This window comes from Epargyreus clarus, unplaced genomic scaffold, assembly GCF_041222505.1.
Source record: "Epargyreus clarus isolate Ecla_fem2 unplaced genomic scaffold, WU_Ecla_fem_2.2 ptg000033l, whole genome shotgun sequence".
NCBI classification, from domain to species: domain Eukaryota; kingdom Metazoa; phylum Arthropoda; class Insecta; order Lepidoptera; family Hesperiidae; genus Epargyreus; species Epargyreus clarus.
In genome coordinates, this window is record NW_027332238.1 from 4,649,761 (window position 1) to 4,663,390 (window position 13,630).

Here is a 13,630-nt window from a genome sequence, read left to right on the forward strand (position 1 = left end):
GCCGATTTAAGAATTGCAGTTTCGTACCCTTTTCTAATTTTACAATACTAAATACCTTTTCGTACAACCTTGCCTTTATAAATTATTCATACAAATTATATTTAATTATAGTTTTCTTTATTAATTAACATTGAATTCTCCATGCAATAATTAATACTTAAAGTTGGAATGTATCAAAAAAATCATTTCTATCATAAAAAATCGAATAAGTAATTTAACAGCACTATGTATGTATGTATGCATATCTATCTATGCATTAGATGTCAACTTTATGCACAATATAAATGTCACACCACATGAATTTCTTGTTACACATAGGCATTTAAATTCTATGTTATGTGTTATGGAATGAAAAAAAAATACAAATCTGGCTCACACTAAAAATCCCAAACCGAAGGAAAATAATTTTTCTAAACCCAGCAGAAAAAAATAATAGTCACATAGAAGCCGCGAAGCACACATCAGACTTGCATTTACCCAGGTTCTTCGACTGTAAAAGACAAGCCAACTGATGTATAAAATATCAATAGTAGTCGGGAACGGGCGCACAGGCGATCTTAACGAAATCTTCATATCTGACTGTACCGCTGTTCGTCACATTCGCTTCACGGAATATATTGTCCACCTGGAAACAGAATTGTAGATTACATCATCATCAACCCATTACTGCCCCACTGCTAGGCACGGGTCTCCTCTCAGTATGAGAAGGATTAGGTTATAGTCCACCGCGCTAGCCACGGGCGGATTGGTAGACGCAAAGTATGCCTTTGAGACCTTTTTAGGTTTTCGTGCCCGTAGGGTAAGAAGGGCAACCTATCAATAGACTCCGCCATCTGTCCGTCTGTCACAGGACTCCTAAACCGTTATAGACACTTGAAATTCACAGAATATATAATGGTGGCCACGATACCAACAAATACTAAAAATAAAAAATAATTGAAAATGTTGGTGGTACAGATTCCTCCGGTGGTACAGTTGAACTCTCACTTGGCCAATTATTTATTGATAGATTCAACACACAGTTTAGTCACACAACAGTAAGGGTACAGAAGGTAATCTTCAAACAAAGCGGGCTCGAGCAACGCACACATAGACACCGCTCACGACACGTTATCTCGGTCGGATTCAGTCTAATATGTGAGAGACTGTCGGCCCTATTTTGACTTCCGTACCCTTAGTATGAGTTTTTACGTTTGCTCGAAAACGTTCAACGTTTACGAATTCGCGCATACAGTGGCCACGTGAACCGTATTGAAACTAAAATTCCGTAGCATAAGTTGAAAATTGAATTAAAAATATAAAAACAAATGCATTCTATTTATATTTGTAAAATTAAGAGTCGTTACAATTGACTATTCCGTTTTTTAAAACTTAAATTGCGAAATTTTAGTTCCGATAAGGTCCACGGCGGCGCTGTATGACCGAATTCGTAAACGTTGAACATATTCGAGCAAACGTAAAACGTACTAAGGGTACTGTACCTTTTTAGTCTGTGGTTTAGCTGCCTCGGATACCTCTAGTGGAAAGTACCCTAAAGGTGATTAATTTTCACTATGGCCTTAAATATTACATGTATGCCTAATGCGTTTCAGAGGAGCCATATTTAATATTAGGTAGATAAGTTCTTATTATTACTAACATAGATAAGTATTTACTAACAATATATGGATCTTGTGCGAAATAAAGAATTATTATTATTATTACCTCCCGAGCAGATAGGCCTTCGCCCCAGTTCTGCAGCAGGTTGCGCAGCTGCCGCGCGGGGACTACGCCCTTCTTGTCGTTGTCGCCGGCTTTAAACGCGTTTACTACCTGACGAGACAAAGTTACCAATTAAATGTTAATTAATTATATTAACTAGATTAAAATATTTTTTTTCTTGCTTTACATATTTTTCCTAAATATACATGAAACTTAATCATAGTTTTAACATTTGTTTTTAATAATATTGAAGTAAACATATGCAATGTACCTAATTGTAAGTGGCTACTGCTGCTTTTGGACATCTGTAATTAACTAACATATGACATTAAGATATATAAGAGATAAGATAACATTATTACCTGAGGTTGGAGCGCGTCAGATAAGTATGTCTCCCTTTCCACACCATTGATAGCGGCACACAGTAGCACTTAACTTAGTTGTTATTTGGTACAAATAAGTTTGGTTGTATTGCATCTGGAGTCGAACCAAAAAGCTTTCTCCTCATTTTTCGAAATTGGTTAAAAACTTACCTCATTCGGTAGATTTTCAGCGCGCGAGTGTATATGCATGACTTCTAGGAAATCTGCAAATGACATTTTCCCTCCCTTGCCCTTCAAGTATCCTGAAAGTTAATAAGACATAATATATATATTTTTTTTATAATATAAGAGGAGCAGACGAGCATGCAGTCCACCTGATGGTAAGTGGCTACTGCCACCCATGGACATCTGTAATCAACCCCAGATAGGATTAGATATTCCTACCTGAGGTCAGCCACAGACGCGCCGCTACCCCTGAGGACCAAGCTGGAACGCCTCGGAAAAGTCTGTCTCCCTTACCACACCCTTCAAACCGCAACACAGCAGCGCTTAACACTGCTGTTATTAGGTAGAAATAGGTGTGGCGGTGGTGCCGCCGAAGTCGAACCACAAAGGGTTCTACCACCTTCAAAACACCTGTGTCTATCTTATAACAGCAGTGTTAAAGCGCTGCTGTGTTCTGGTTTGAAGGGTGTGGTAGGGGAGACATAATTATCCCAGCTATTCCAGCTTAATCCTCATGGGTATGGTAACAGATGTCCATGGGCAGCAGTAGATTGCCATCAGGTGGACTGCTTGCTTGTCTAGTACTACTATATTATAAAAATGGCCAGGTAGGGTCATCTTACCAGCTAACTCCTGTATAGTAGGGCTCATGCCCAGTGACCTCATGACCACTGTGAGCTCGTCCAGCGAGGTGATCTGGCCAGAACGTGCAAATAAGTAGAAACACTCACGGAACTCTGGAAACAAATACATTTTATATAAACGCATTCTACGCTCATAGCCCCACAATAGGATCCCCTCTATCGTGGGTGCCATGGACACACACAAAGACGAACACGTACACCCAGACCCAGAAAAGAAACCTAAAATAATCATTAAGATATCTGTCTGATCGGGGATCGAACCCAGAACCCTTTGCGTGGCAGACCAGTATGGTGACCACTCCACCACGCAGGTCATCCAATTTATTTTGCGGGTATTCGAGAAGTACTTACTATATAGTATATTCTTACATGTTTTTGTATGTATAAGTCATCCAAGGCTCTGAGAGACAGTAGCCCTGTGTGTTAGTATTTAATGTAATACAAAATTCCACTGATACACTTAGACAGCATTTACCAGAAAAAATAATAACATACAAATGTGTCAAAAAAGTTTTCACTTCAAAAGTAAATGAATAATTGTTGATACAGAGCATTGAAGGCATGCTACGCCACTAGGTAATTGATTTATTATTTGATTTATTTTTCTTGCCGATACATAAGAGATCCAGAAAAGAGTAGTGCAATAAATAGTTTCTGAAAAATATCAGCAAATCAAGTCCAATTACAATTTTTCTCATTAATTTGTAAACATTTCGAAATAACAGAGGTCAGAAAATAGGGCTTTCTACCAAACTTTCTACCCAGCCAAGAGGAACTTAGTAATACGACAATATAGAAAATATCGAACGGGGAATAACTGTTTAAGCGCTTACTTTTACTATAGATAAAACTACCGTTCATGTCCTATTTTTCTTATTTACCAATTGTATTCAATCCAAGATCATAATTAAATTTTTTATAACAAATCCTCGTAACATATTTAATAATATGCATGTTTAATCCGTAAGCAATAAAACAGGAAATACTTAGCATTTTCTTATCTTACCATCAATATCTTGTTCTTTGAAGTATCGAGCCTGAAATAACACAAAAAAAACATTTAAACATGAAATAATTCACGCATCATTACACAACGTTTTACTTTGGTGATAACACGAATAAATACGCACCATTTCGATAGTTTTTAAAGAATATAAAAGTAATAAAGAGAAATTAGGACGATTCGAGCAAGTTTTGAAACAATTTACAATTTGACAGATGATTAAAAAGAAAAGAACGTAGTGACGTTAAAATAATGTTACAAGCACTAAAAACATTACTTTTATTACTGTTATTAATTTTTGATAAAAGCTATGATAATGTTATCAATCATTGATTTAAATTGCTTAAGTTGCAATAATGTCAATAAAAAAATATTATCCAAAATAATAATTATAAATTGAGAAATATAAATTATCGATTTTTATTGAAAAGCCGGAAGGGGCTTCCGTAATTGATTGTCAATCCCTACAGACAAAATGAGGGAAGGCAGACCAATCAGCTGACTGACAGATATGAAGGACTAATATTTTTCCATAGTGTCTCCAATTAAAAGAATTGAGAAAATTATTACATAAAACGTTTTTAAAAAGGGCTGTGCAGTGGACGTTGCGTGTTTAATATCTTTCGCGCGTATTCTCACAATGGATTTTGGCTTACAAGTTGTGTGAGTAGAACGAGTTGATGTGTATTTTGTTACGATTTTTATCAATTCTGAAGGTTGTTTTTATTAAATTAAGGTATTTTATTAGTTCTTTAACATACCATCTTCAAGGTACAACCGATAAAGTTACGTAGGCGCCCTAATCTCCGGTATTGCGTACAATATTACAACCTTAACATGTTATTATGCTATCCCTTATGCAAAAGGTGAGCCTGTACATTTCATATAAAAAATAACATAAAAACTCTCTCATTGTTAACGTAAAAGAACTCTCTCATTACTTTTGTACAAAAACGTTTGATGTTTTATAAAACTTATCCTCAAATATGAAATTACACAAATTATAATGTTAAAAGAGTTGTAATTTTTAGTTTTAAATTTATAGGAGGCATTAGAAATAGTAAACTTGACATAAATGAAACAACCACAACTTTAATATTACCAAATACCAATAATAAATAATAAACTTTTTTGTTTTATCACTGAAATTAATATGATAATTAGTCATTATTTATAATTAAATTATGATTATAAATGCAATAACGAATGAGTAATTGTTGTTATTGTGTACATTAAAGCCATAGATTAGTAAAGATTACTCACTCCTAACAAGAAAATGTACCCAGTTTTGAGAATTGAAATAGTTGCATAAAAAAGTTTTGCCACGTCTCCGTGCTAAAATGTCCCTAAAATATTTGAAATAATTATTTATTTATTACGTAAATTAGTTACTTATTTGTAAATTTTCTCTAAAAATGTTTTTATTTTCAAGGATTCATAAAAAGAACTTACTAAAATAAGCCGTTTGTGGCTTCATTCAAGTTCAAGGCGGCGAGGTATCTTTACTTATCTATGATTAATAGAACAATGCATATGAATAAATTTTGTGATAAGTTAAATATTTAAAACTTAACATACTGAAATAGAAACAGTTATTGATAAATTGACATCTTTAGAATAAGGCGGCAGAAATAGTGAGATTTATTTTTATCTCATAAATGTTGAAAAGAACATTTCCAATATTTATAATGGTCATATTTTGACCACAGGCAAACACTACTTGTATTTTACTTAATCATTTTTCCTTGTTCTGTGCAATTGCTTATTTATCTAGGTCCCAAAAATATAAACAATTAAGTTATTGAAATGTATTTATACATAATGATAAGGTTTCCAAAAATTTCAATAACACATCATTTGTGTGCATCAAATATTACTAAAGAGTCACAAAACATGTAAAACATTTTTATTTTCGAGAACTTCTAGGAATGTAGGTTTTCTTCATAATATTTTACTTTACTGTTAAAGCATGTGATATTTTTTTATAACATTTATATATTGAGTAACATGTGCATGTCTGAGATATGAATTCTGAAACACAGAATGAGCTCAAAATACTACAATACTATTTAATACATAAAAATATCTTATATGATATTCTTATAATATAAACAGCAATATTAATATAAGAAATAAGCAATAAAAAGTGTCCAGGGTGAATTTTTCAAATGGGCCTTCATGGCCAAATTTAAATCTAAATGGTTTAGCAAAAAATTGCTGAAAGGAGTTACGAGGCTGATTTTAATAAGAGTTAAAACTGCATCATTATTTTTAAAATCTTTTTTTGCCCTACCCGGGTTTCAAATCAGTTAATTTAAAAAAGAAAACTTTAATTTTTATGTTAAATTCTTCACTTGAGTGCACTTTTAAATCCAGCACTTTTTTCGACTTATCAGGTAGCAGTGTCACACACTAAAACCCATTTCTAAACATTAAATTATTATTTTCAGGATCAACAAACCTCTCTGACGAATAACCATGGAAGACACGACAGAACACACACACAAATCAAACTTAAACCACTTCAAGATATCGTAACAATCCGTTATAACATCTAGTCGAAATTGTGTTACAAAAAATATATATTTATTAACAAAAAACATATTTATGTTTCCATAATCAAGACGTATAATTCCATTGACATCTGTATAAAATACAGTATAAGTTATGTATATTTTATACAAAGTATAAAAAAATATTTATAGCCAAAGATAAATATATTATTATTATTATTATATAAATAGAAAGACAGTGAGAAAAATAGTAAATTATAGTAATAATTATAAATAATTATTGAAAAGTTAGTGAGAAATAGATGCTATTAAGCTTATGGAACACGTGGATAGGCGGAAAAAGCGAGAGCGAGACAGGTAGAAGGACGGATAAGAGTGAGCAGGACAGAAACATGACGGCGATGGTGGAGTCCCCCCCACCGCAGCTAATCACCAACATCGAGTGGGGGATGATGGATAAAAGCAAGTTTTATCCGCTATACACCCTAAGCAGTTTTACAGGTAAGATTCTGAACACCGTCACAACATATAGTCGTCCTTCCGTCCGTCTAGACGTCCTTCTTTCTTTTTTTGGCGAGGGGGAATCCTTTAAAAGGCACCCGATGTGCCGATGTTAGGTATCACGGGATATAATAATAGTAACTTTCGATATTCCTGCTCGATCGGCTTTTGAACAATGAAGAAGACGAGCCTCTGTGACGACCCGCGTGGTGGAGCTGTCACCGAACCTAACTCGCAAAGTGTTCCAGCTTCGATCCCCGGACAGACAGACAGAATGATGAATTTGGATATCTGATTCGGGTGTTTGTGTGTTCGTCTATGTATGTGTCAATGGTATCCACGACACAGATAATCCTAGTGTGTGGCTGGGAGTGTACTGACAGGGTAATTTTGTAACAGTTGTAAAGGAGGTATAACCGTCTGTGCTTCGACTCTACCGCCACACCTAGTTCTGTTATAACAGTAGTATTAATTGCTCTGTGTTCTGATCTGAAGGGTGTGGGTAAGGGAGACATACTTTTCCGAGGGATGCCAGCTTAGTCGTTAGCGGTAGCGGCGCATCTCTTGCCGACTTCGTGTAGGAATCTAGTCTTATCTGAAGTTGATTGCAGACCTGCAAGTGGCAGTAGCTTGCTATCAGGTGGACGGCATACTCGTCTGTTCCCTATATTATAAGTAAATAAGAGGTTTTTGAGCGCTTTTTTATTATTTTCCAGTCCGCTGCGCGCTCTACCCGTTAACGTTGGTAAAGACGCAGATTCAGGTGCAGAGGAAGAAGGAGGTGTACACAGGTGTGGTGGACGCCATCAGAAAAATATACAGGAATGAGGGCGTCACCGGCCTGTATAGAGGATTTTGGTTATCTAGCGTGAGTTTGATACTAATGGGTTTACTTTCAAAATCACATAACTATAATACTACATTGAAATATTAGAAATTTTGGTCCAAAATAAACTTATACCTACATGCAAAATTTCAGCTCAATCAGATACTGAGAAGTGGGTCAAATTAAACTTACAAGATTTGATTTTGATTTGATTTGATTTGATTACGAATCAACGTACATACGGTGCTAGAACTCTCAGTGGTTTGACTCCGGCGGCACCACCGCCACACCTATTGCTGCTTATTAAAAGTAGTGTTAAGCGCTGCTGTACTCTGGTTTGAAGGGTGTGGTAAGGGGGCATACTTTTCCGAGGCGTTCCAGCTTAGTCCTCAGGGGTAGCGGCGCATCTGTGGCCGACCTCGTGTAGGAATATAATCCTATCTGGGATTGATTACAGTTCTCCATGGGCGATAGTAGGTGGACTACATGTTCGTTTACACTAATTTCCTATTATAACCGTGAGTTTATATTCAGTTTCAGATAATTTCAGGCGTATTCTATATATCGACGTACGAAGGAGTTAGACATGAATTAGGAAAATACGAAATTAACCCTCGAATGAAGGTGAGTTAATTTTAAAATTAATCAATATTTTTTATACTCAACTCTTTATAGGGATATTAAGGGTGTCATGGACAGTCAAATAATGGTGTGATTAGAATATGAGAGAAGGGAAAGCGAACGAATATCTTACGCCTATTATATCAAAAAGACAACATGTCCTAATTAGTAATCTCGATTATTTTTATCTACATTTGTTATCGATTTGATAACTATTACTATTACTGATATTATTCAATGACTAATACTATTCTGTAAATAAATTGAGTTGTCAAAAGATGGTCGGCTCATTTCGGCTTTGACAGAATTATTTCAGTCTTTGTACCACTTGCTAGGAGTAAAGTGGTATCCAGCATAAGATTTTATTTAAATAAGTTATAATAGTATTACAAGCCTGTTACAATAATAAAATTATATTGTAAAATAATATAAAAAACCATAATGTAATAGAACTAGTTACCGAATCAAAATTTTGGTTTTGACCAAAATAAAAGTCAGAATACGGCCGAAAGTTTCGGCACACCTAAAATACGATGATGTGATACGAGTATGTGATTCTCTTGTTGTTTCCAGTCGTTCGTAGGCGGAGGTTGCGCTTCCGTCGTGGGCCAGCCTGTCATAGTCTCATTATATAATTTATTTGCCAGAAATTTTACAATGTTTTTAACTTAAATCTTAAGATTGAAGTCTCTATGTGATTCTCTTGTTGTTTCCAGTCGTTCATAGGCGGAGGTTGCGCTTCCATCGTGGGCCAGACTGTCATAGTCCCCTTTGACGTGCTAAGCCAGCATCTGATGGTGCTCGGGCTCGCGAGGAGCACCGCGCACGGTAGCAAAAACCCTGTGAGTTGAATCTACCCTCTTGGTAATTTTCAGAAACGGGAAAGAGGGTAGTCTTTCCCGTTTTTTAGATTTTGTGATATAGTTTGTTAGAAAACTTTGATAGCGCGATTCAGGATATTACTAAAACCAAGTTTTCAGTAAAATGAACATAATAAGATTTATTTTTCATAAATTACATGTAAATAGATTTTTTTGTCTACCAAAGACAGTATTTGACAATGTCTAGTAGGCAGACATTAGTAATTGCAAAATTACTTTGTGTACTCCAATGTCATAATCATAATCTTTATTTGGTACACGTAGGTGTTAAAATAATTTACAATATACTCTTATTTTGCCTTTAAGGCGTGAAAATATTGAAAATATTGAGTGAGGTGACCGTTATAAGTGATAGGCATAAATGAAAGTGTTTGGTTGAAAAATAGCGCGTGCGAGGGACATTATTGGAATAGCCCGTGAAATATTTGATGACAGACTGCTTAAAAGATGTGACACAAAAGAAAATTATACATAAAAAGCTTCGAGTTCCTTCGAGATTAAATACCTATTAAGGAAACATAACGCATAAAAACCTGCTGCGCTAACTAAAATAAATAAATATATGAATTAAACACATAAAACAATAATTATTAAAATACATTTTTTTTAATAATATAGAAGTATGCAGGTGAACTGCATGCTTGTCTGCATGCAGTCCACCTGATGGTTAGTGGCTACTGCCGCCCATGGACATCTGTAATCAATCACAGATACACCCTTCAAAACGGAACACAGCAACGCCTAACACTGCTGTTATTAGGCAGAAATAGGTGTGGCGGTGGTAGTCGAACCACAAAGGGCCACCTTTATACATATATAGTCATAGTGCGTCTCCTACAGACGTCATACATCGTGGTGCGTTTTCCGTTCCCAGAAAATAAACCCGCTAGGGCTGGACCTAGACAAGCGGCTATCGAAGGCGGCGCTCGCGCGCGAGGTCGCCGTGCGCGTGTACCGGCTGCACGGCGCGCGCGGCTACTACCGCGGGTACGGCGCCTCGCTGGCCGCGTACGTGCCCAACTCCGCGCTCTGGTGGGCGCTCTACACCGCCTACCAAGGTGAGACACGCGCACGCACACACACACGCACGCACACACACACACACACACACACACACAGAGAGATAGTGAGAGACAGACAGACACGCACACACACACACGCACACACACACACACACACACACACGCGCGCACACACACACACACACACACACACACAGATAGTGAGAGAAAGATATACAGACACGCATGGCTGCTACCGCGGGTATGGGGCCTCGTTGACTGCCGACGTCCCCAATTCAGCGTATTGTACACCGCTTACCGAGGTGAAACACACACGCACACATACATACACACGCACAGAGATAGAAATACACACGCACACAGAAACAGACTGCGGCTATCGTTGGCCGCGTACCTGCTTAACTAAGCCCTGTGATGGGCAGTGTACGCCGCCTGCCAAGGTGAGGCTACGCGCTGTGAGATCCACGTATACATACACGTACACATACGCACGCACAGACAGACATAGACATAGATACTTGCGTTGGTACTGAGCCCTCGTCGTCCGCGTACTTGCCCAACTCCGTGCTCTAGTTGGCGCTCTACACCGACTACCAAAGTGTTCGGTACTTAAACACGCACACCCAAACACAAACACACACTTGCATACAAAAAAGCACTGGCTCTGGCTATAATCCCATCCTGAACAATGAGTCTTCCAATCCACTGAAAAAAAAAACAGTACAAACCAAACACTGCTCCTGTAAATTCAAAATCTATTCTAACAATGATACCGTTGACAGACGAACTGCTGAAAATCAGTCCGTCGTGGGTGTCTCACCTGCTGATCCAGTGCGTGGCGGGCACGCTCGGCGGCTTCACCACCACCGTGCTCACCAACCCGCTCGACATCGTGCGCGCGAGGTTGCAGGTAGGCTACCACACGATACAGGGGTCAGGGTGGCCACTATCACCCCTGCCACCAAAGTGCCTAAACATCACTGTCATTATAGAATCACCTGTAGCAAAGTGGCCACACACTGTTACTCCTACCACCAAAGTGCCTCACATAACTGTCATCATAGTACCTATTAGTAGTAGCTATCATACCATACCACTAACAGTGCCATCACATCACTACCACCATTATAATACCACAATACCACTACCATCACAGTGCCTGCGCACTCATATTGCTACTCGCACTATAGCGAGTCTGCTACGATATTGTCACCGTTATCATCATACCACCAGCTTTGCACTACCACCGCCAACTTCGTATCATAATGTCATTACCACCATATTACCATCTCTATCATACCACCACCACCACCACTATAGTCCTATCATCTACACCAGTACCATGCCACAACATCACTGCCATCAGCATCCTCGTCTCGCAGCTATTATACGATAATCACCTTTGTAGTGTACCACTAACACCGTCATCACGTTTGTTCCACCACTGTAGCGGCACGTTACTACCACCAAAGTGCCTGCACCGCCATACTAGTATGCACTCTATAGCGCAACCATATCGCCACCATTATCGTCATACCACCAGCCTTGCACCATCACCAGACCATTACCACCGACACCTTAGTATGTTAGTGCCACCACCATTATGCTATCATACCACCACCGCCACTACAGTGACATCTTCTACACCATCATCATCACAATCAGTCCGTCGTGAGACCCACCCGTGCTACAGTTGGAAATATCACCTATAATTTTGCCAATGACTGCCATATCACCACCAAGTGCCACCTCCACACCTTGATGACTTATATCATACTATCGCCAATCGTAATCCAGGATATAGTGCACTGCGTTGGAAATGTACAAATTAGTTTCTACCATCAACACCACCCAATTTTCGCTCCCACCACCATACCATTATCGTACTAACTTTATAAATTTATTAGTTGTCAATTAACAGAAAAAATAATTCAGTAATGATTGGTTTCAGGTCGAAGGAGTAGGTTCAATGCGAGAGGTATTCAAGGAGCTGTGGCGGGAAGAGGGTCTGATAGGGCTATACAAGAAGGGTCTGTCGGCGCGGCTGGCGCAGTCGGCCTGCTTCTCGTTCTGCATCATCCTGGGCTACGAGAGCATCAAGCGCGTGGCGGTCAGCGACGAGTACCGTCCGCGCGTGCGCTGGTGATAGTACACGCTGACAGGACACGTGGCTTTTATTTCAACCCCACCCCTACCCCTTAACCCAAAAAAAAATAATAATAAAAATATAGTTCAAAAAACTAAAAAACACGCTTTTATGATAAAATTAACTAAAAAGTAGAAAATCTAAATGAATCTAGGAATCAATTAAGGAACAGTAAATAGTATAATTGTGAAATAAATCTACAAAGTTTGAACGAAATCTGGCCGTTTAAAGTGGGTCAAAATCGCGCCCAAAGAAGTCGGTTACAAACATACAAACAAACATACAGGTGAAGCTAATAAAAAGCGTGTAAAAAGGATGCGATAATATAAATTAAAATACAATTAATAAACTAAAGAAGGTTTCAAATCACTGACGCTTGCATACGTATTTGACAGTTCTGTAAAATAGAAGTTTAACATTTCAGACACTTAGCAACGTACTTGACAGGTCTTTAAATTTTAAAATTTTGCGAATTCTTGACATTTAGTTGCATATTTGACAGTTCTATAAATTTAAAAAATGTTGCGAATTCCTAACATTTAGTTGCGTTTTTGACAGTTCTATAAATTTAAAAAATGTTGCGAAATCCTGACATTTGGTTACTTACATAAATATTTAACATTTAAAAAATGTTGCGAAATTCTGACATTTACTTATAAAAAAACAATGTCTAGTTTGGATAAATACACATTAGCTACTTGTCTAGGTATCTATAAAAAAAAAGAAATTAAAAATCTCTTAGTGGTAAGAGTGTAATAGGTCTATACAAGAAGGGTCTGTCAGCGCGGCTGGCGCAGTCGGCCTGCTTCTCGTTCTGCATCATCCTGGGCTACGAGAGCATCAAGCGCGTGGCGGTCAGCGACGAGTACCGCCCGCGCGTGCGCTGGTGATAGTACACGCTGAGAGGACATGTGGCTTTTATTTCAACCCCCATTCCTACCTTAATACTTAGAAAATATTACGAAAAACGTTGGAGAAATTGAATTTTAGGTACCTACCTATTTTAAAACTATAACAGGTTTCAAATTACTGACGTTGAAATGCTCATTTGACAGTTACGTATTTGACAGTTCTATAAATTAAAAAGGCATTATTGGCATTTTGGTAACTCATACAAATATTTCACATTTTTTAAAATAAAAAATGTTTAAAATTTCTGACATTTAGTTGCGTATTTGACAGTTCTATAAAATTAAAAATGTTGCGAATTCCTGACATATACTT

The 13,630-nt window shown here is 37.6% G+C and overlaps 2 protein-coding genes across 2 annotated transcripts; one reads left to right on the plus strand and one right to left on the minus strand.

The window, feature by feature from the left end:
- Positions 1-235: 235 nt before the first annotated feature.
- On the minus strand, positions 236-4,151 carry LOC140755409 (calmodulin-like protein 4). The gene is made up of 6 exons (XM_073090613.1): positions 4,024-4,151; positions 3,900-3,930; positions 2,873-2,986; positions 2,235-2,326; positions 1,705-1,812; positions 236-625 (listed from the first exon to the last, which is right to left on the minus strand). The coding sequence occupies exons 1-6, from the start codon at positions 4,024-4,026 to the stop codon at positions 524-526; spliced, it is 450 nt and encodes a 149-aa protein (XP_072946714.1). The 5' UTR covers positions 4,027-4,151; the 3' UTR covers positions 236-523.
- Positions 4,152-4,365: 214 nt separating this feature from the next.
- On the plus strand, positions 4,366-12,424 carry LOC140755408 (solute carrier family 25 member 44). The gene is made up of 8 exons (XM_073090611.1): positions 4,366-4,559; positions 6,347-6,910; positions 7,627-7,778; positions 8,271-8,360; positions 9,074-9,199; positions 10,113-10,296; positions 11,043-11,170; positions 12,212-12,424. Exons 2-8 carry the CDS (start codon positions 6,712-6,714, stop codon positions 12,404-12,406), a joined length of 1,074 nt encoding a protein of 357 aa, XP_072946712.1. The 5' UTR covers positions 4,366-4,559; positions 6,347-6,711; the 3' UTR covers positions 12,407-12,424.
- Positions 12,425-13,630: the final 1,206 nt, after the last annotated feature.